General features: G+C 38.1%; 1 protein-coding gene across 10 annotated transcripts in view; it reads left to right on the forward strand.

Annotated features, from left to right (window-relative positions):
- Positions 1–21262, forward strand: part of FAT3 (FAT atypical cadherin 3) — a 404213-nt gene that overhangs the window by 268853 nt on the left and 114098 nt on the right. For all 10 annotated transcript variants that reach the window (XR_007630830.1, XM_050331683.1, XM_050331681.1 and 7 more), the window contains exon 4: positions 2442–2503. Coding sequence is in view for 9 of the 10 variants with exons in the window: in XM_050331683.1 (XP_050187640.1) it covers positions 2442–2503 (62 nt within the window). In the remaining variant the exon portion in view is untranslated. The remainder of the gene's footprint in view (positions 1–2441; positions 2504–21262) is intronic.

Below are 21262 nucleotides of genomic sequence, written 5' to 3' on the forward strand. Positions count from 1 at the left end.
AGCAGCGTTGTACAGCATGATCTCTCCACGACTTCAGGAATGTATGTGAAAGGGAGCAGCCAGGATACTGCAATGAGGCCATCACAAGTGTTGGATGAGACAGTTCCTCAGAGAACAGGAATATACATATTAACAATTATTTCTATACTTCATTTTAACATCCTAAGGAAACAGCCCAGAATGGCCAGTTTTATGTAGAGCTGTCTTCAAAGCAAAAACAATGAGTTGTGCTGGTTCATCATCACCAAACTTCACAATCAGGTCTGCAGAACTGATGGTGATGGCTTGCTACCTGCCCTTTAGGATCAGCTGTTGAGTCCGACTGCTAAATCTTCTAAGATCTGCTACATTTAAAATACAGGCAATTCTGGCTTGGAGATTTGTTATACACTTCTTTTAGAAGGAAATTCAGGTATGAAGGCACTCTTACCATTACTGCAGTCAAAAAGACTCTATATTGAAAAAAGGAAAACAAAAGCCCTTAGTAATAACAGTACTTTTGCAAGGAGGTAGAAGTAGTAGTAGTAGTTTTAGTTTTACCAATGAAAGACAAGTACTACTTATTTTGACAGTTTTCATATTCAGTTTCAGGTGTTAGCTGTTGCTCTTCAAAAGGAACATGAATTTGTCTGCCTGATGAAGATGATGAGCACAGAGACCTTCTATACTTTAAACCTAGACATTTTTTGTTTAAGAAGAAAGTAGGTAGAGCTCACAGTGACACATTAGGAAGGAAAGAAGTGGAACATTATGTAAAAATTACAATATTACTAACTGTGGTTAGACTGTGCTTGATGAATATCCACAGTGACTATGCATGTGATGAATAGGGATATTTCAAATCTGAAATTTTACTTTATCAATTTATTGGGGCTGAACTTCTTTCATAATTAGGAATTTCTTGCCTGCATCTTTGCATTCTTTCTAGGCATGGGGGAATCTCGTGTGAATGACACAAATTTATCATCCGTGCTGTCATGTCTATTTAAACTCCTGCAGTGAGTAGATGTCTCCCATATGGTGTAACTGTTTTGAATACTTACAACTGCTTGATGCATGCAATACCAGTTGTTTTGTTTTTTCAGCTTTTTGCCAGCACCAGGTTCTTCCATGTAATTTTAGTGATGCACCATGATTTCTGTGACCTCCTGTTGGCTGTCACTTCTGTGGTCTGATAGATCTTGTAACGAGTATAAAATATTGGAAGCAGAGTGCACTTCCCTGTGTTCATTTCATCCCATTACTTGAAGTAATATTTCTCTCCTTCTCACGAAAATAGGTAAAGTGATTCCTCCAGGGAAAAGGCGATAGTGTATGAGCAGTTGCAGCTGTAGAAGCCTTCTGGGACTAGAAGCGTTATGTAGATGTAAGATGCTGTTGATGGGTTTTTAAGAATTCAAAGTCATTGTGGATTTGTGTTTAGATGCTTGGCTGGTCTGATTAAATAAATAAATAGAATAGGTAGTCCAGGGAGAATTTATTTTCTTGTTTTCCTTGATAATCTTAGAGATGACAAATTCTGGAGAACAACTTGGTCCACTGGCATTGTCTCTAAAATTAGCTTTATCTCTAGGAAAAGTTGATCCCTTTGCTTGTTGGAATCTATCACAGAACAAGCACATGATGCATTTTCCTATCCAGAGAAATGTTTTGTATGAGAGAAAACTCAAATCTGCCCTTTAAATCTCTCATAAGAACATAATAAAAAAATAAGCTATGTTCATAGAAGATATGTATCATTTTTCTTGAGGGAACTTTGGAAGTGTTTCTTTTTCTTTTCTTGGTAGAAATCTCAAAAGAGTTTAATCATTTGTGAAAGTACATTGCTTAAAAAAAAAGATATCTTGATCATCCTCGTGTAAAAGAGTACTTTATTTTAAAGACTCAATTTGAGCATGGAACAAATTGATGAAATTGTAGTACAAAACCTTTAATGCATTATAATGATTACATTTGGAAATCATTATGTATACAAGTAGTTATTACAGAAATAACCTTCTTTGTCAAGTATTCTTGGCATGGAAGTAATCAGCATCCTATCATCCTAATTGTTTGAGAACTCTGAAATCTTTAATGAGGTTTTTTTACAGAAAGATTTCAGTCAAATGCAAATGATTCACTGAAACCCTTAATTATAAGACAAATAGTTATTTTAGTAATTTTTTTATTCACTATAATAAATGTAGCATGTTAACAGTAGATACACAGTTAACTGTTTTTCAGTTACTTTTCTCACAGTACTTTTCATTAAAGAGTCATTGTTAGACATAATGGTTGGACTGAGAATCATATGCTTGATAGATGTCAAGAAATCTGTGTCTGATATAGCTTCAAATAGTTTTTTCCTTTTGAGTGCTTGAAAAATAAATTTGTCTTCGGGTTGATAGAGATAAATATTTTTCAACAGGTATTGACAATCAAATATCATCCTTTTTCCACAGGTCTGATTACAACAACATCAAGAAAATTGGATCGAGAACAGCAAGCAGAACATTTTTTGGAGGTAAGATTAAGTAGAAAATATATGCTGAATACTTAACTGATTTTTGTAGTTTAAAATCACTTCTTCATGTTCCAGGAGAGTGGTATTCTGCCTTCTCTTCATTTATAACAGACTCACATAAAGCTGAGAATCACCTGATTATACAAAAGAAATAGAACATTTTGCGATTCAAAAAGCACAGGAGAAAAAATGAATATGCACACTTGTTTTCCTCCTGTAGTCTACTTCAGTGAAGTCTTTTATTGTAGCCCTTAAATTTGGTTTTGTATAGAATGTGAAGAGCAAAGTTGTTGGTTTTTTTTTTTAAATAGGTCAAACAAATAACCCCAACCCTGTCAGGACTTTTAGTCTCTCAGGTTAACATGCTTGAAGTTTTGCATCTTGAATCTAACATATCAAAATAAACATTTGGATGAAAGCAAACTTTGACCTTCCTCGCATTGCCTGCATCATCAGAATCAGTGAATTTTTTTTGGCTTTCATGAGCTGGGACTATTAACAACAATTTTCAAGTTAAAAATTGCCTTCTAAAAGGAGTGTCAGCCATTCTCTTGGCCCTTGTGATGAATGTTTCTCTTTTTAAGTAGCTCACAAATATTGGATGTGGAGTGATATACTTGTAAACTACTGGTTTTGCCACATGTGTTTTCTCTCACATTGCTGTACATCATGCTGTGTTTTTTTCCTTTGGGTAAAAGATCCTTGACTCTGTCCTCTTGTCTATTTGTGAAATAAGAAATTCTTGATTCCTCTTGGTACAAGTAAAAAAAAGCCATGTTGTCCCACATAATCAATCATCCCTAGGATGATTTTAGGAAATTCTCTTCAAATCCGTACAAGCTAAAAAACATCTGGACAAAATAGTTCCCAGTGGAATCACTATCTGGCAACAAAATGTAGGAAAATGTACATTTGCATATTCCATATTTATTTTTGTTTGCTAGAAATACTTAATTTTTTTTGGTTAGTGCAAAACACTGGAGAGAAAGGTTAATTATTACTGTACAGGTTTGGGTTGTGTCTTTTTTTTTCCTGATAATTCACTGTAGATTCTTACATTTCCATGCCATAAATAAATGGAGGGAAATAAAAGGATTTTTCCCTGTTTAGGATTAGTTAAGTTGGAAAGTTAGTAAAGTAATTGTGTTCCAATAGCTTCAAGCTTTCCAGTTTATACTGTCAGAATAGATCACAAATGGAATGAAAGGGGCACTGGTTTTGAAATATATCTGTTGATGAGAATCTCAGGTCTGTAAGTCTCTTCTGATTGGTGGAGCATCCTAGTGGATGACAAGTTAGCCCTGAGCCAGCAGTGTGCCAGTGTTGCCAAGAAGGCCAATGGTGTCCTGAGACACATTAAGAAAGTGTGTGGTCAGCATGGAACAGGAGGTGATCCTCCCCCTCTGCTGTGCCCTGCTGAGATCGCATCTGGAGTGTCGTGTGCAGTTCTGGGCTCCCCAGTCCGAGAAAGGCAAGGAACTACTGGAGAGGGTCCTGTGGAGGGCTGCAAAGTCCATGAGAGGACTGGAGCACCTCTCTTACAAGGAAAACCTGAGGGAGCTGGGTCTTTTTAGCCTCAAGAAGAGAAAACTGAGAGGGAATCTTATCAATGCTTGTAAGTATCTTAAGGGCTGGTGTCAGAAGGATGTGACCAGACTCCCTTCAGTGGTGCCCAATGACAGGACCAGGGTCAACATGCACAAACACAGGAAGATTATTTGAATACAAGGAAAAGCTTCTTTACTGTGAGGGTGGCAGAACACTAGAACAGGCAGCCCAGAGAGGTTGTGGAGTCTCTCTCTCTGGAGATATTCAAAATCTGCCTGGATGCAATGCTATGCAGCCTGCTCTAGGTGAAGCTGCTTTAGCAGGGAGGTTGGACTAGATGAGCTCCAGAGGTCCCTTCCAACACCAGTCATTCTGTGATTCTGTATTTCTGTGACTTATGTGTTTGCCTCAGAGACCTTAGTGAAACATGCCAAATTCACATTTTCCATGGGATGTAGGGAATTCCCGTACAAATAGGAAAGTGCTACAATTAATAGGAAAAACAAAAAAATTAGTTACTTATAGGAATTTGGCTTTAGCCATTAATACGAGTTAATGTATTCCTTCCCCTGAATTTTATCTGCTTTGCAAAAATAACCATCTGCAAGATTTTGATGACTGAAGATGTAATAAAGGGAAATTTGTGTCATAGGCTGCTCCAAGGCTTGTGAATGGAGAGTAAAGTGGAGGGGAGGCTACTTAGAAGAGAAACACCTGAGCAGGGTGTCCTGCAGAACTGGGGAAACCACATTGTAAAACCCACCCTGGAACAGTGTTCAGAAAAAGGGAACCAGACTCCAGTAGAGACACAGCCCCAGTGGCCAGATTGACCCTTTGACCAATTGAGCTGGTGATGAAACACTGACCTTTACTGCTTCCTGGGGGAGCAGATGAGCTGGGATCCAGAGCCAAGCTGGTCAAGCTGTGCTCGTTCTCATGGCAAACTGAGAAACGTTTTCTAAAATGCCTGTCTCTGTGTAATTAACCCCCTGGGGAGCCCTTAATTGCCCAGACAACCGTGGTCTCCCAGTACTACAGTGTTTCCCTTCCAGCTTCATTTTATACCCTTCTTCCAGGAGTTTGTCTGATGTAAAAGAGAGCAAACTTGGCTCCCTCTGAAAAGCTCTGATTAGTACTTGATCTCGCAACCCTTGCTCCCCTTTGACCAGTGTGTGTGTGAGGCACTGACTGACTTTTCCTAGATACAACTTTTTAATTATTTTTAATAAGCATGCCTCTTGCCTACCTGCATTTGACAGAGACATTGTACCCTGTAGGTACCTGCCAGTACTTACTTACCAAATTTCATTACTTACAGTATTTCCACCTCTTTCAGAGAAGTGTTTAGAAAAATGAAGTGAAATAAGATGGCAGATGTTAGTTATTCTTGTTGTATTTGATGCCAGTGCTTGTTTCCACTGCCTATCACAGCCGTCCGTGATGGCTTAGAGCAGCTTTTCTGGAGTTACCTGTTCCTGTCCATACCAGAGGAAACATGAATGATCAGTAAGGGCTGGATGTATATTTTTAAGGCTGCCATGCTTAGGAAAGTGAATTCCCTTGTAAGTACACAAGAATTCTGTTGCAAACTAAGTACTGAGGCCCAGGTCAGATGTGCATCTCTCCTTCCTTCCTCTTTTTGTTTTCTTTTTTGGATACATGATATACGGACCTGTGTCCTCAGGGATTTTTTAATGGTACCTGAGGCTGCTGTCACAGGGCTCCAACTTATCAAAGAGTATGTCCCAAAGTGAGGGCAGAAATATGTCTGGACCTGAACCAAAAGATGCATGAGGAAGTCAGAAATTGAGTCCCCTTTATAGTAATTGAGATTTTCTGGGTTTTTTCAGTGATATTGTTTAAGGATTTTTTGATTGTTTTGGTTTTTTGTTCTTTTTTTTTTTTTTGCTTTGGCATTTTGTGAGGAGAAGAACAAGTAGTATTTCTTCTCTCAGATTTTGCATTGATTGTGGCATTGTAAATGCTTTTTTTCATAAGTTCCCAACTTGGGGGCTTAATTTTTTGACACATTTGTAATGTCCTCCAAAGCTTCAGATTTTATTCGGTGCTTGCTATCAGGTAGAATTTTTCTGCTTAGTTTTAAAGTGGGTGTTACTGGATTTTATACAGGATGGTCTCTTTCTTTAGTGGATTCTTATTAATGGAATAGTTCTGCCTGAAATGGGAGGGAAATGACCACTTGATTACATTACTTTATCACATGAAGCAAGCCAGAAGCATTTCTTCTATTTCACAGACTTTCTCAAAGATTTTGTATTTGGGGTGAATTTTTTAAGTATCCATCTGAAAGAAGAAAGGTAATCCTGAGCATTACCTGCTTGCTTCACAAGTAAATGAAAAGATCAATGTAGTTTCAAGAGAGGTGCAACTTTTGGGTGATTTTCTTTATTCTCCTTCAATAGCAGAACACATCATTCTCTTCTTTCCTTTTTTTTCATCTTCCTTCTTCTGGATATGTCTTGTCTTCTAATAATTTCTCTGCTAACGCTTCACTTTTTCTACTCTTGTATTATGCTGATTTACTAAAAAGAGGAAGCTAGAAGTGGAGAATATTAGTGGAGTTTGAGCTATGGAAAAAAGCACAAAAAATGGTCTGGCTGCTTTTTTCTACCTACGTTTTTTGTAGATGCCTCCTAATCCTGATCTGACAGCTTTACAAACTCTGAGTTATTTTGCTACGTGATTTTATGCAAACAGCTGCTGGAGAGATGGAGATCTAATAATAAGCAGGAAAAATTAAACCATTTCAGGCAGAATCTGCACCCTTGTGTGGTGTCAGTTGATTTTGAGATGTCCAGAATATGAATAGGCCCTGGTCTGCTTTCCAGTGTACATGACAGCTTCATGGGAGAGGATTGTTGAATCCAGGCTACACTTCATTGACTTGCGCATTCAGCCTGGAAAGTGCATCTGAGCACATGCTTTCTCACCCTGAGAAGTTTTTGAATACACTGCAGCAGATGCTTTGTTACTTCCAGCACAGAAAGCCTCTGCAAAACATACCCACCACTGAGGAGTTCATCTTGCTGGAAATTACTGGGGCAAGACCTGTGTTTAGCAAAAGAACTAGGCAAAAGAGTTAAAGACTGGTGTGAAATTCTAGCAACGGTCTTTGAAACTTTTATGATGGAAGGGATGAATTATCAATAGTGAGACATGACCTCACCATCCTTTTGGAAGCAGTATATATTAAACTGGTGCTTTTAAAGTGCTGAGGCTATTTAGTTTCTCCTTGATAAGCCCATGTGGTGGAGGCTCTTGGGTCATTTAAGCAGTTTTGAAAACTTTATCCATAGTATATCTTTGTTCCTCCAAACTATGTTTAAATTTACTGCTGTAGATTTACTCAGAAATTATCTTTTAACATTTGTCATGGTGGAAAACTTGTCTATTCAAAGTGTCTCTAAAGAATAAAAGTAGTTGTTAATAAGCATGGTCAGAACTTTAAATTTCTTCTGAAGTGACAAAGAAACTGAAGGCAATAGCTTTAAAAATAGTGTTACTGCAGCCTTAGCCTTTCAAGGTCCAAGTCATGTACCCTAATTAATGAGGAGGAGAAGTGGGACTAGAGCGTTGGCTTAGTGCAGCTAATTTTTAGCCAACTTAGTGCTATGAGAATAGTAACAGTGCCTCTCAAGTGCCCTGCTTTTGTCACAAATCAATATATACAAGCTTCATCAGTCTTCCTGCTGTGGTACTTGAGCAGAGCTCTGAAAACGATGTCAGTAACAGTGCAAGGGGTTGTAATGAAGATAAATTGCTAAATCTGATGTGAGTGTCAAAATACATGGGCTGGATGAAGCATATTGGTTTCTATTTACTGTAAGTACACTAAGGGTACAATAAACTGTGTTACATGGTATGTATTTATATGCAGTAATTAGAGGGAAGCATAATCATCTGCTGTAATTGAAGCCTTCTAAAAAGAATTCGATTTTCCACTCATTTAATGGGAAACGGTAAATGCGAGGGGAATGGTGATAGAGGGATAATAATTTTGTTTGCTTGGAATTCGGTCTGGAATATCACAGTGGAAGTCGCTGCTGGAAACTTTATGGCCATAGTTTGCAGGGGAGAAGGAGTTTAAAAACTCACAAAGTGGCATTTAAAAATAGCACTACCTCTCAGTTCTTCCCACAAACACCACACTGGTGGTTCAGCTTTAGACCAGTGCTGTGTTCTCTGCCATCCTCCTCTTTTCCTCCAGCATCTCCCACACAAGAACTTAACAAATTTAACTTTGGTTTGCTGTTGAGCCTGCTCAGTTAGGCTGTAGCCTTTGCTAGTGGTGATGCCTGAAGTCAGTGGTCCTTTGTGAGAAACTGCAGCATTTTCTGAAGAATATAGGCAGCCGTGTGGCAATATGCTCATGTATATTTTTACAGGAGAAGTACAAAAGTTGAAGTTCATTGGGTTTATGTAGCTGAATAGTGCTGTACAGAACATTGATTGCTTAAATCCTGGATTACGAATCTGTGTAAGCATTTGTTTCATGGTTCTTTAGCATTGCCCACATTTGGCAGAGAAAGCTGCATTTTTTCTCAGTGACATGCTGGTGATAGTGTAAAAATGAGGCAGTGTGTCTGATTGAACATTTTGTCTGAGGTTTAAATGGTTCCAAAAGCACATGCCTTTCCCTTTTTAACATTGAAGCCTATCAGAAGATGCAAGGGAAATTTAAAAAAATAGGTAAACATCCTCTTATTTCCAACTTGAGCTTGAAAAGTATTATTGGCTGTGCTGGCTGGAAATAAGAGAATTATTTTAATTATTCCTAAGACATCTGAAAGTGTTTCTAGTTGAACAGTTGGTATGTAGAGGCAACTTTCTAAAAAGACAAAGAAAGATGTATCATGTCCGCTCCACATGATAAACTTCAATGTCAACTCCAAAGTTACAGGAAAAACAAAAAGGAAAAAAGTAAAAAAAGGGGAAAAGAAGAAAAAGGCAGGGGAGACAGAAAGGAAAGAAAATAAGCAGTTCTAATGAAAATTAAAAACATGTTCATCTCATACAAGCTCTCCTGGGTTTGTCAGCAGAGGAGAAAGCTGCCTGTTGGACAGGTCGGTGTGGTACCGGATCTCGCAGAGACACGAGTTCTGGGCTTACGAGGCACACACTGAGCTCACTCACTTCACGCTAAGATTTCCATCCTGTACCCCGTGTTCCTCTGCATTACTGTTCTAGAGATGCACGGGCTGCGCTTGCCCCATCTCACCTTCCCTTCCAGATACTTTCTTTTTTTCCATCAAGCTGCTGTTTTCAGAAATAGCCAACAACTTTGCAAAGGCAGGGAATGACTGGAGGTTAAAACTCTCTTTCAGAGGCAGATTTGCATATGACATTGCACACTGCTTCTCATGTGTATTCAGGCAGAAAGTCTTACACAGCAAAATATGGGTGAAGTCCTGGTGCGATTCATCTGTCTGCAGTGATAAGTGGTCTCCTCAGCTAGGCTGCTGTCTCTAACTTATGTGATCTAGGAAGATGAAGAATTATCAAGTGCATAACTGAAAATATTAATAGTTGAGTTGTTAAGTGAGTGGTCTCTGTGCAAGAGATATGAACAGAAATTTTAAACTGCTAAATAATTAACGCATGGCATTTTTACAGATTATTCTCTTTTCTTTGGTTTCTTCAAATTTCAATGGCTCCCAGATGTCCCTTTATTTTAGATAGCATCTTGAGAAGTAACACAAATGGCAAAGCATAAGCGTTGGGAAAACTGAGTTTAATAACTTTTATTCATGCATCTGGAATTTTAATTTTGTTTTCATATTAAATAAGAAAAAATATTTCTATAGATTTATAATAATGAGGAAAATCAAGTTTGGATCAAAAAAAAACCCCTGTGTTTTTAAAGGCCTTAGTATTCTATATTACATTTAGATAGCCATTGGGAAATGTGCCCACAGCTCTGATGATACAATACATATACCAAACGAAAGGGGCAAGAATGGGTCTATATATATCAAATACTAGTGATGGCCTTCAGCTAATTTCAGTTACTCAATGAAACACCAATAGCCTTGAGAGACTGGATGTGCAAAGAATGTCTGTGACATTTCCACAGAATTTGTAGGCTATTAAGTCAACCCTGACCATGCTTTGTTTGCTTTTTTGCCTTGTGCTAGTGGTTGATTTCAGTCTTTATTTTTTTCACTAATATTAACCTCATTCTTTTAACTTTCTCAAGATTAGATTGATTTTCTTAAAAATGCTTTCAACATGCTAACGCCAGAATGATGTCAAGGACAGACATGCTCCTGACAGTTCAATCAGTGCATCATTTATATCATAGTATCTGATTCTGGCCTCTCTTGGAGAGTGTTTAAGCCATTCAGTACTGATACTGTATGGAACTTCATACCTGTCAGAATTTTGGTCCAGCATTAAAAATCTCACACTTTTTTAGGTTAATACATTTTATTGATTCAGGATATCAATAGTAATGAGGAAAAACAGTCCTCTTTTCTATCTTTAATGAGCTTCCTATATCAGAAATCTTCATAACTCATTATGCAAAATGTTGGGTTTTTGTTATGAGTGCTTGACAATGATAGAAATTAGTTGAATAGCTTTTAGGCCTTTTCTATATGCGTTGTAGGCTTGTGTTAATTTATTTGCATATTAAAATAAGAAAGCACAGCTCATTTATTATTAATTCCCTCCTTTCCTCATGGAAAACATTTGATTTTTCCAGTTCATCAATATATATGATGAGAGATTCATCATCTACAGTGGAATACTGCCCCAAGTATATTTTTCACAAAATCATGTTTCACTGGACAGTGAGTCTCCTAGAAATGGGCAGGGAACAATTGGTAATTATGATCCAGGTTAGAAAACCTACTAACTATTTAGATGAGCAGTTGACCCAGTATAAAGATACAGATGATTTTGCAGGTACTTATTCAGGTTCATATTGTGTAGAGCATGGCAAGATCAGAATCATCCAGAGCTGGGGCTTAGATTCACACACTGTGTCTACCATTTCTGTTGTGTCTCATTAGAAAGATCACATTTCTGATTGCCTAGAGATTTGGCTTAGTCAAGAAATGATTTGCATAGATCTGGCATTTGCAGAGTTGAGGGAGCTTGTGTTACAGATTTCATGAATCACTGGCCTGAACCACTGGGTCATGGAATGAAGAAATGAATACCAGCAAAGCACAGCACTGTCGGCTTTTTCCTGCTGGGCATCAAATACCTCTTTTAGGATTTTCCTTGTGGACCCACAGCATTCTAGTAGAAGGTCTTGGCTTTAAGCACCTCATACTGTGGAAGCATGGAAGGAGATACTCAGTGTATAGGCTTTGTGTGCAGTCTTATCAGGCATTTTCCATGTCTTTTGAAGGCATAACAGAGAAGATGGACTTGTGCCAGGAAGGAAATTCAGCCTGCAGGCTACCACCCTGCAAGGTTCCGGGCATCTCCGGGGAGCCTAGGGAAGTAACAGCATTTCCTTGACCCTCTGGACCTAATTAAAATCTCACTGGACTCAGCATCATGCAGTTGTGCAAGGAAATTTCCCTATGATTAACTAGCATTATATTAAGACATATGTGGAGAGGGGACAGTATTATGCTGGGAGCTACTTCAGTTCCTTTGCTTACCCTGAGTAGTGTGTGCTCAGTCTGGCTTCAGCAGCAATGATTTTCTTAAAGTTATCACCAGTAAATCCCCAGGATGAGAGAATTAGACATTGGTGCCCATGGCTGCGTTTCCCCAGGTGAAATGGTGAGTAAACACATGGGAGTAAAGCAATTTAAATCACACCAAACACCTCTTTCCTATGTTCTGTTTTGCAGAACTACAAGATGGCAGAGCATTACATCAATGCAAATGAGTGGAAAAGTATCATTGAAACACCAAATACTATTGCGTACTTTGAAAATCAGGTCTGCACCCAAGTGTTAAATGCTGTTGAAACAGAGAGGGATATATTAGCGGTCTTCCTTCTTTTTTTATAAATCATTCCTCATGCTAAGCTTGTGTAGGCAAATTCCATGGTTAATCTATATCAAGCTTTTCTTTTCAGTCAGGGTTTAGAAGTTTGGTCTAATGTTGCTTTCTCAGTGAAGGATTAGCTCACAGATTAGCTCAAGGCTAACAGGTTTTTTCTTCATTGTATGTTTCTTAAGATCTGTAGCTCTCTTTTTCTATGGGCTGAAGCCCACCTACCAGGCCCAAATTGGTTGGATATATCCTTTCAGGGTATCTCCTTTGCCAGGCTCCATGCTTGGTGAAACAAAGAGTCATTGTGCATTTGCTAAATCTTCACATTTGTTTTATGAATGTACCAATGTTTTAATCTTCTGCAGGAGCAGCAGGAAATCTTTCACATGATTTGGATCTATTTTGGATGTGCAAAGCCTTTGTGTTACCTGAAGCATGTCTGCTTTAGTGCTGTATCATGTTATTTGTAGCATGTGTAATACCCATCAGCTGCCAGGCTGTTAATTTAGGTCTGTAATGTTTGAGCACAGACACATGCATGCACACACACACATTTTGCAGACATTCCATTTTTCTACCTTCACAACTAAGACCAAGGTAAGGGCTGCATTTAAGGAGGGGGAGCATCTTCTTCTTCAGTTAGGAATACACTGCTTCTGTACTAAAATTCTTTCTGAGTACCAGAAATCCTAGTGTGCCTTTTAATTAATTCATCATTTAGAAACATGTCCTTAAACAAGTTTTGCATCCATTTGTCCTTCCTCCCAGGATGATCTGTATTCAACTGTTCAGAATTCATGCATGTTATTCCTAAAAAAAAGTTAATTCTGGGATATTTTCACAGTGACTTCACTTTCTACCACCATTATACACACCAAATCCAAGTGTCCTACAATACATCGTGTAGGGATCCCAGCACTGAATATCCAATTCCTTTGTTTTGAGTGGGCTTTCAGTTGGTTTGAGATGGGCTCTTTGATCACAGGCTGTTGCAGTGTCCATGGAGTCTGACTGGAGATGGTTCCCAGGACACCCACAGTCTTAAGTCCTTTCCTGGATCATCTTCACTTGTGAGCTGTTTGGTTTACAGGCAGCCTCTCCACATGGGAAAAAACTGGAACAACTCTTTCCTTTTGCACATTCTTTTAGGTTTTACTGTCTTCCTTACAGCTGTCTTTTTTGCCATCATGGTAAAGGTAACCTTTATTCTTGAGGTCCAATCCCTTGAGTCATACTGTCAATACAGAATAACATAATCTGAGTTTTGTCAGTGCTTTGCCCTCTGATTATTTTTTTTTCTGTCTTCGCTTTGTTAGTGCTCTTATTATCCAGTATTTTATAATTTCCAGTACTGGTGATATATTAAAAACTCTTCATTCCATAAACCTGTCCCCACCAGTCCATGTACGTGGTGAGAACCTTTTCCTAGTACACATTGAATACACGGGGTTTTGTCTCATCACATCTCACAGTCTTCTCACTTAGCCTGTGATGTCTTTCTGTATTTGCTCTCTTTATCTGATCTTTCATATTCCCAGATCACCACACTGTACCTTCACCATATAATCCTCAAACTTTCATCTTTAACAGAAAAGTCATACTGGAAAGGCTACAAAAAGTGTCAAGGAAAAGTTTGAAAAAAATAGGGGGTTTTGATTTTTCTTTTCATTTTAAAAATAATCTGTCATGGCAAAAGTGCATCATTGTGTGAAATGTGCTGAAATAAGATTGGAGTATTCAGCATAATTTGTAACATGACACAAATTAAAGTATTTACTAGGCACCTTGAGATAAGAAAATCTCTAATCGGGTTGAGAATCACTTTAGTAAGCATAATTGACACTTTTTTTCCTCCCTAAATATATTATCATGGAACATAAGAATCCTAATGTTTTTCTTATCTGACTTCAGCTTGAGAATAATCAGAGACCAAATAGTTATTTTGCCTTTTATGGAGATATGATTTAAACAGAAAAGTAGAAAGGCCCTGAAGCATCAAGTGCTATGAGATCTGTCCTCAAAAACAGTAATTTTCTTTTCACAGCCTAACAAATTTCAGTTGACAGGAAACAGATTAATCTCCTCATTCTCAAATGTAATATTGCTGTTTGCTAATCTCTCATGATACAGAGACATTGAAAATGTTATCATAGCAGCCCTAGAGTACATTTTATGGTTTGGCAAAAAATAATACTTTCTTTGGCAATGACTAAAGATTAAAAAGCATGCATTAGAATGAATACGTGAGAGCAAAAATGTCAGAATCAAAATAATTAGTTATTTTTTCTCACATTCCCTGGGAAAGTAAAAAAAAACAAATATTACTAATAGCAGTCTGTCAATTTATGGCTTTGCATTTTCTGAGATCCAGCATATTGTCTTTAATCCAGATACCAGTAAATAATTTAATATTTTCTGTCATAGCCTCAAATGTATTTGATTTTCCCTTTGAATCTTGTTTCCTTCCACTATCCTACCAGCTAATTTTTAAAGCGTTGTATAAAATGAAAAAAAAAAAAGTATTCTTAACCCTCAATACCAAACAGGGTTTTTGAAGACTTTATTGAGAAAAACAGGGAGAATATAAACACATGGTTTTACACTGCCAAACTTTTAAAAAAATACAGCACATGACTGCAGTTTAAGAAACACTCAGAAAATTTCTAGGAAGTTTTAGACCACACATTTTAGCTAAGAAGAGATAATGCTTGATTATCTGATGCATTAAAGTCTGCCAAAATGGCGTGGTCTCTGTTGACCTCTGAGAGAGGCAGAGGGCAATGAGAAGAGTGCTTTAGCTTGGTCTCAAAAAACCTTAATGTACAACCAAAGGAATCAAAATACTAACTGACACAGGACATTCATTTGCATGCACTCTTTATCCTCATGACCAAAACCCTGTTGTTTAAATGGACCTGCACAAACTCTCTCTGTATAGCTCTCTGTAAACATACATTTGTGGGATTCAATTGAATACTAAAGCTCAGGTTTTGTCTTTTTTTCACTGGCATTTACAAGTATATGTACAGTAAAGGATCTTTCACTATTTTTGTTGCAATTCACTAGATACCGCCTGAGTCTTCACTTCAGCACCTCAGTGAGGGACTGGCATTTAAAAAGTAAAATAATATTTTCTTTATATGCCTTCTCTTCAGGCATTCAGTCCTCAATATCCGACTCGCACTGTGAAAGTATCAATTGAAAGCTGTGGCTTTTTTAATAAAGAAGAGTGATATGTACAGAAGATGTGTTTTTTCTGCAGTACTGGGAGGCAGTGCCTGGCAATGGATCACAGTGGTGACGGGACGCCCAACTTCCAGCAAGCTGCTCAGCTCCCAAAAGAAATCCTTGCTGCTGCAGCACAGTGCTCAGCATGAGGCAGTCATTTATCCTGCTTCTTGACAGAGCAAATTACCCAACTCAGAGCTGTGGGCTGTGTTTTCAGTACCTCGCTCAGTTCTTGCAGGGCTAATTTGGTCTCCCTTCCCTCCTTTCCATGCTGTAGCATGGACTGAGAGCTACCTCACGACTTCTTGAGACACACCCCTGGTTTCTCTGGGGTGCAGTGTGCTTCTTGAATTGAATACCTTGAATCCTTAAAAAGTAGTGGCTGAATAAATTACACATTCGTGCTCTATTTTCTAGAGGTTATTGAGCACACATTCACCAGACTTACATAGCAAAATTGCATGGAATTGCATCTTGAACTTTGAGTGACAAACTGCCTTTGCCTCACTAAGCCTATAAATAAGATTTAGATATTTTGTCAGATCAGTAGTCTATGGATTAGACCTGCTCCTAATACTCCATTTCTATAACTGGATGCACTTTTGGAGAACAAGTATATTTATATTTTGTATGGAGTTTCTCAGAGGAAGCAGTGGCAGCATTTATGGGTAGCATCAACCGCATCATGAGTGAGATCTGCGGTACTGACCCAGCATCTAACCATGGGGATTAATGCATGGGGCTGGCATATCTGATCTGCCTGTGCCAAAGGATCATGCCTCCTGTACTGATCCTGACAGGATGCGCTTGAGCTGTTCAAGACCTCTCATACATCAGGAGCTTTCTCACAGCTATTTCCAACAAAGTGCCCAGCCCCTATAAAACTTCCAGAGACAATCTCAAAAGCAACACAGCTCCTAAAAGTCCTTTTTCAATCTTTTCTGCTACAAACCAACAAAGCAACTCATTAGAGGGACTTCTTTTGCTTCCTCCCTTTCGTTCCGTTCACCTAGTGAGGGCTAATTGGACAGCCATAAAATGAATCCAGGGAAATTCTCCTTCTTCTCCCATATATCAGTCCCGCACTAACAAATTGAGCATTTTGTCTCATGTGGTGTTTTATTGTCCACCAGACCACATTATCAGCAGGGCAGTCTCACAAAGGTTTGATAGCATTACTAGGTTATCTCTCGATCTGACATTCTTGCTTATATCACTCTAAATCCAGTCATTTTACCAGTGGCATTAGATCACCACTCCTGAAGTTAATTGGGTGCTGCTTGCCACTGACTACAGACCCAATTCCATAAATTACAGATGATTGTCCCTGCTCTTAAGTTTCATTTCACAACTGGGAAAAGTATGCGTGGGTTGATATACCTGTCTTTTGAACCACACTCTTTGACATTTGCAATCCAATTATCGGTCACCTTGGCCATTTGTTCAGTCCAGCTGTCCTCCCGTCAATATGCTCTGTGTCAACACCTACTCCATATACTGCCCTAATGGGAAAATAAACAGTAAATTATGAGCCTGTATAAATCCAATAAAAGTGATTTTGACTCCATAAACCATGGAAGTGAAACTGAAGTGCTTAATGCAGTTGCTGGTCTCGCAGGTTGGAATTGCTGCTCTGTGTTTTTGGAATGTCTCAGCTTGCTGGAGATATGCAAGTTATATATCTATCGAGGGCTTTGGTAAGAACATGAACTTTAAGGGCTATGCATGGGAAGATTTCTGTATTATATTCTTGAATAAATGGGTGTCATCAGTAGAAAGAAGTAAATTGCTATTAATAATGTTTTATTGAATATTTCCTTTCCCAGATAAAAAGTATGCTTCCTAGACTCAGATTTTACATTTGACTGACCCTTTGCACAGCAGTGAATGCCATCCTGTGGCTGCAAAACCCAAATGCATGTGAAAGACTAATTCTGCAGAAGAATCAAAGTGCTAAGAATATTTTAAAAGTTGTGATTTTTAAAATTCCTCCTGCACTGCAGGAGTAGGATATTATCTTATTATTATTCAGACACATGAAGATCCCTTTCCAGGACTCCAGGCACTATGTAATTAATTAATTATAATAGTATTAATTGATTAATTAATATTAATAACCTGGACATTTTAATGTGTTCCAAGTGTTACTCTGGGAAATTAAGTTTTTGGGACAAGATTTTTTTTTTTCTTCAACACATTTGGGATGTTAAAACTTTGGGACAGCTTTTCCTGTTGTACCGTTGCCCCCAAATGACTGTTCCCATACACACACCTACTTATTTATGTTGGCAGTATGGTCTTGACACATTCTGAAAATTATTCATATACATCACTGTTCACAGGATCACTGGCTATGTGTGTAACAGATTGAACCAGCAGGGGAAAAAAAATCATGGTAAAGAAAATAATGGCATGTGAAATTACTGTTTCTTTAAAGTAAGCAGAAAATCCCACATTTTGCTGGGTATTAAATAAGATTATAATATTCAGTTATAATGCATACACTGGTGATGCTGCAGTGGTACACACCTTCTCTACCCTTTAGCTGAAGGCTCACAGCTTTCAGGTACACATGCAACTTGAAGCCCATGGCTGGGGAGAAACTACTGAAATTAGGTTGTTGAGCTCTATGTACAACCCCATTTTCACCTAGGTCAAATATTCCCGTTGCTTTCCGAGTCTGAGGATTCCACAGCTGACCAGTACTTCTCCACCACTAAGGTATCTGTAATTCTTTGTCTGCTAAGGCAGCGTGAGCTCAGATCAGCAGGGTAACGCTTGTCTCGTGTGTGTCTCTAGCCATGCAGTATGTGTGTGCCCCGCCATCCGTGGTATGGTTGGGAATGCTGAGACTATATTCAGACATTTTTGGAGGTTTTTAGACATTCAACAGAGCTGAAAACAAAACTAAACTGATTATGTGAAAAACAGGGTTACAGTGAACCTGTCCCTAAATGTACACTTAACTGTGCCAGTCTTGCCTAGTGAAACAGGGCAGGGTTTTTACTGTGACTGATAAAACACAGTGTCCTAATGTACACATTAGGGAAGGAGCTGATGGTTCTCAACCTTTTATCACCACAACAGTTATCTGAATTTCAGTTTCATATGTTTTGTACTGGACACAACACTGGAGCCCATTTTTCAGGTTGAGTTTTCCAAGCTGGAAACTCAACATGGAACAAGTAAAAAAGGTGGTCCAAGAATATGAGTTTTGCTTCAAAATTGGAATCTTTATTTTTTCTGTGTATAATCCCATGCTGATTCTCAACCAACTTGTAAAATTGACCCCTTGTCAATGTAAACTGGATAGTAGATATTTACAGGACACTTAAAATCGAAGACAAGTAGAGACTGCGATAATAAGGCTTGTCTGTTTTGCCTATTAGATGAAAGTGTGATTAAATATAACCCAATTAATGCCTGTTATCTGTCCAAAATTGATTTGTAACAGAAAGTTGTGAAGTAGGCATCAAAAAGACAAGTGTAATTTTTATTACTAAAATCAAAGCAATTATTGATATGATTTATTTTAACCTGATCTGACAAAAACAGGATGATATTGTCATTAAAAAAATCCTACCTTGGGAAGAGCCTTGACAACCAACCTCCTTGTTAATGCTTATCTCCTTTACTTTATTTCTTTTCATACCGACTTTCTGAGCATTTTCATACTACTTTTTAAGATATTTTAGGATGAAGTCCTCATCTGATTTCAAAAATCACTTTATTCAAACATGCATGAATAATTGCTATGATATTGTCCTCAAAATTGATTGAAATTTTACTTTGCACCCCATTGGTAGCCAAAGAAACTTTCCAAAAAAAATAATATCTTTGGTTTTTCCTTTTTGATTAATGAAAACAGTCACTGCAATCTTCCTAAGTGACTGTTCACTGAAGTCAGATAAATTTCTAAGGCCTAAACCATACATTTTTGGTTTTTGCAAATTTAAAATATCTCTACAGGATACTCAAAAATTGGGAACAGCCCGTATCCCTTAAAGGTCTGATTTATATACTGTCTACCTGGCTACATAATCAATTTTTCATTCATCAGCTTTTTAACTGGTGAGCTTTATTTTGAACATAAAACTATGGAAGCTTCATTTTTTACTCTGAAAAAGCTAAATTGCATTTAAATGTCAGAGGCTACTCACCAGTCTATCAGCTGTAAAACTGTCTTTGAAATGTTTTACCTGTATGTGTGGATGGAGAGCACTCATTATTTCTTGCATATTGTGGAAAAATAATGTAAGATGGAAATTGGATATTTTCAGCATTACTGATGAGACACAAAAGTCTTTTACATTGAAATTAATGGCTCTGGTGTTTCCTACTCAGGTATTGATCAAAGCGGTTGTTGGTAAGTGATGAGTTCTACAATAGAGATTTTGAGGGGGAGAGCAGTGGGTGGTACGTAGTTTGCTATCTGTAGTGAAATTGCAGAATTCATCACCAAAATTGTAGTATCACAATGCATGTTCCCTCAGTGGCCAGACATCTTAAGAAATTTCCTGTACCCTGACTTGGGGAACCTGGATGCCTGTCCTCCTTTTGCTCTCTCATTGCCATTCTTCATTAACCATCTGCTTTTTGGGGGATTTTGTTTTCTTTCAACAGTTCATTTTAAAACCTGATTCTTTCAGTAGCCCTGTTTGTAGCACAGGTGCACAAACAGTTTATTGGCGGGTGAAGGTGGTTGCTGACTCTGACAGGGGAAGAACAAATGGCTGGAGGAGGTGCTGGAGATGGGGCTGGATGTGTCTTAATCTGCCTTTCTGCCAGAGACAAGGTGGTGTCATCCCCTGTTAGCACAACCAAGTGCTGCTTTCTAGAGCAATTTAAGCAAGAAAAAAAGAAGTGTTATCTGTCTTTTCAAAATGCTAGGTTCTCCTATATGTAGCAGTGTAGAATTTCCATGCAGTGTACCTATAAAGTAAATAAATTTAAGGAACTACAGTGCATATCTTTCATCTCATTGCTATCCAAATAAACATTTTACCTCCTCAGTAATAACCATTTTGTTTCAAGACTGACCATCACAGTCTCACCTAAGGATGTTTTATCCAACCTCAGAAGGCACTGGCTGTTTGGCATGACAGAAGTTGTTTAGAAGTCTTTATATTATAGTTTAGGACAGAAGGTGATTACCTCCATTGAAGACTGAAAGTTTTAGCCAAAGTTACTATTCTGTTGTAACAGAAGCTGCTGCCACAATATTTCTAAGAGCATGCAGAGCAAGCTCTTTCGTACTATGCCTTTTTTCAGGGGACGTTTAACAGCTTGTGCCACGTTAGCATGAGGCAGTGCTGCTGACTTACTGCAAAAAAAACCAGAGGGCTATTGCTGCACACCTGCACCAAATTTGAGAGTTTCTGCTACAAGAGTTGCTGTACATTAATTCCCCATCAATTTTAATATCTGTGGATCTATGCTGCAAACTGACACATCTGCACACCCAAGCAAGGATGTAAAGTGTATATTGTTGGTTAGTTAACTCCACGGTGACTAGTGCTATAGCTTGATTAAACATTGGCAGTATATCAACATATATTTTTTGAGCACAGCATGGCTGTCGATGGTTACAAAATAAATTATTAATATTAGGAAAATATCTTGGAAGCAATGGATAGCACATTGTGTCTTTATTAATAACCAGAATGTTTTTCTTACATGATTACACATGTACTACTGGTCTAGTATGAAAAAAAGGAAGTTTGGGAATGTGTAATAGTCTTCATAATTTTGGGGCAACTTAAGAAGGTGTTGAGTTCCTGCTTATAGTGAAAGTGAAAACCGAGTGACTTTTGTGGATAGGAAATGAAAGGTAATTGAATATTTGAGAAAAGAGCAGTGTGGTGAGCTTAGAAGTAGATGCACACACCTTTTGCAACACAAAAACTGAGACCTACTGTATTTCCTGAGTGCTATGATAAGATTTTTGGAGAAGGGCATTATCTGTAGAGGTAGATCTGATAGAGGGGAACTTATCAATATTTA

This window comes from Myiozetetes cayanensis, unplaced genomic scaffold, assembly GCF_022539395.1.
Source record: "Myiozetetes cayanensis isolate MyiCay16 unplaced genomic scaffold, myiCay2020 scf5-8, whole genome shotgun sequence".
Lineage (NCBI taxonomy): Eukaryota > Metazoa > Chordata > Aves > Passeriformes > Tyrannidae > Myiozetetes > Myiozetetes cayanensis.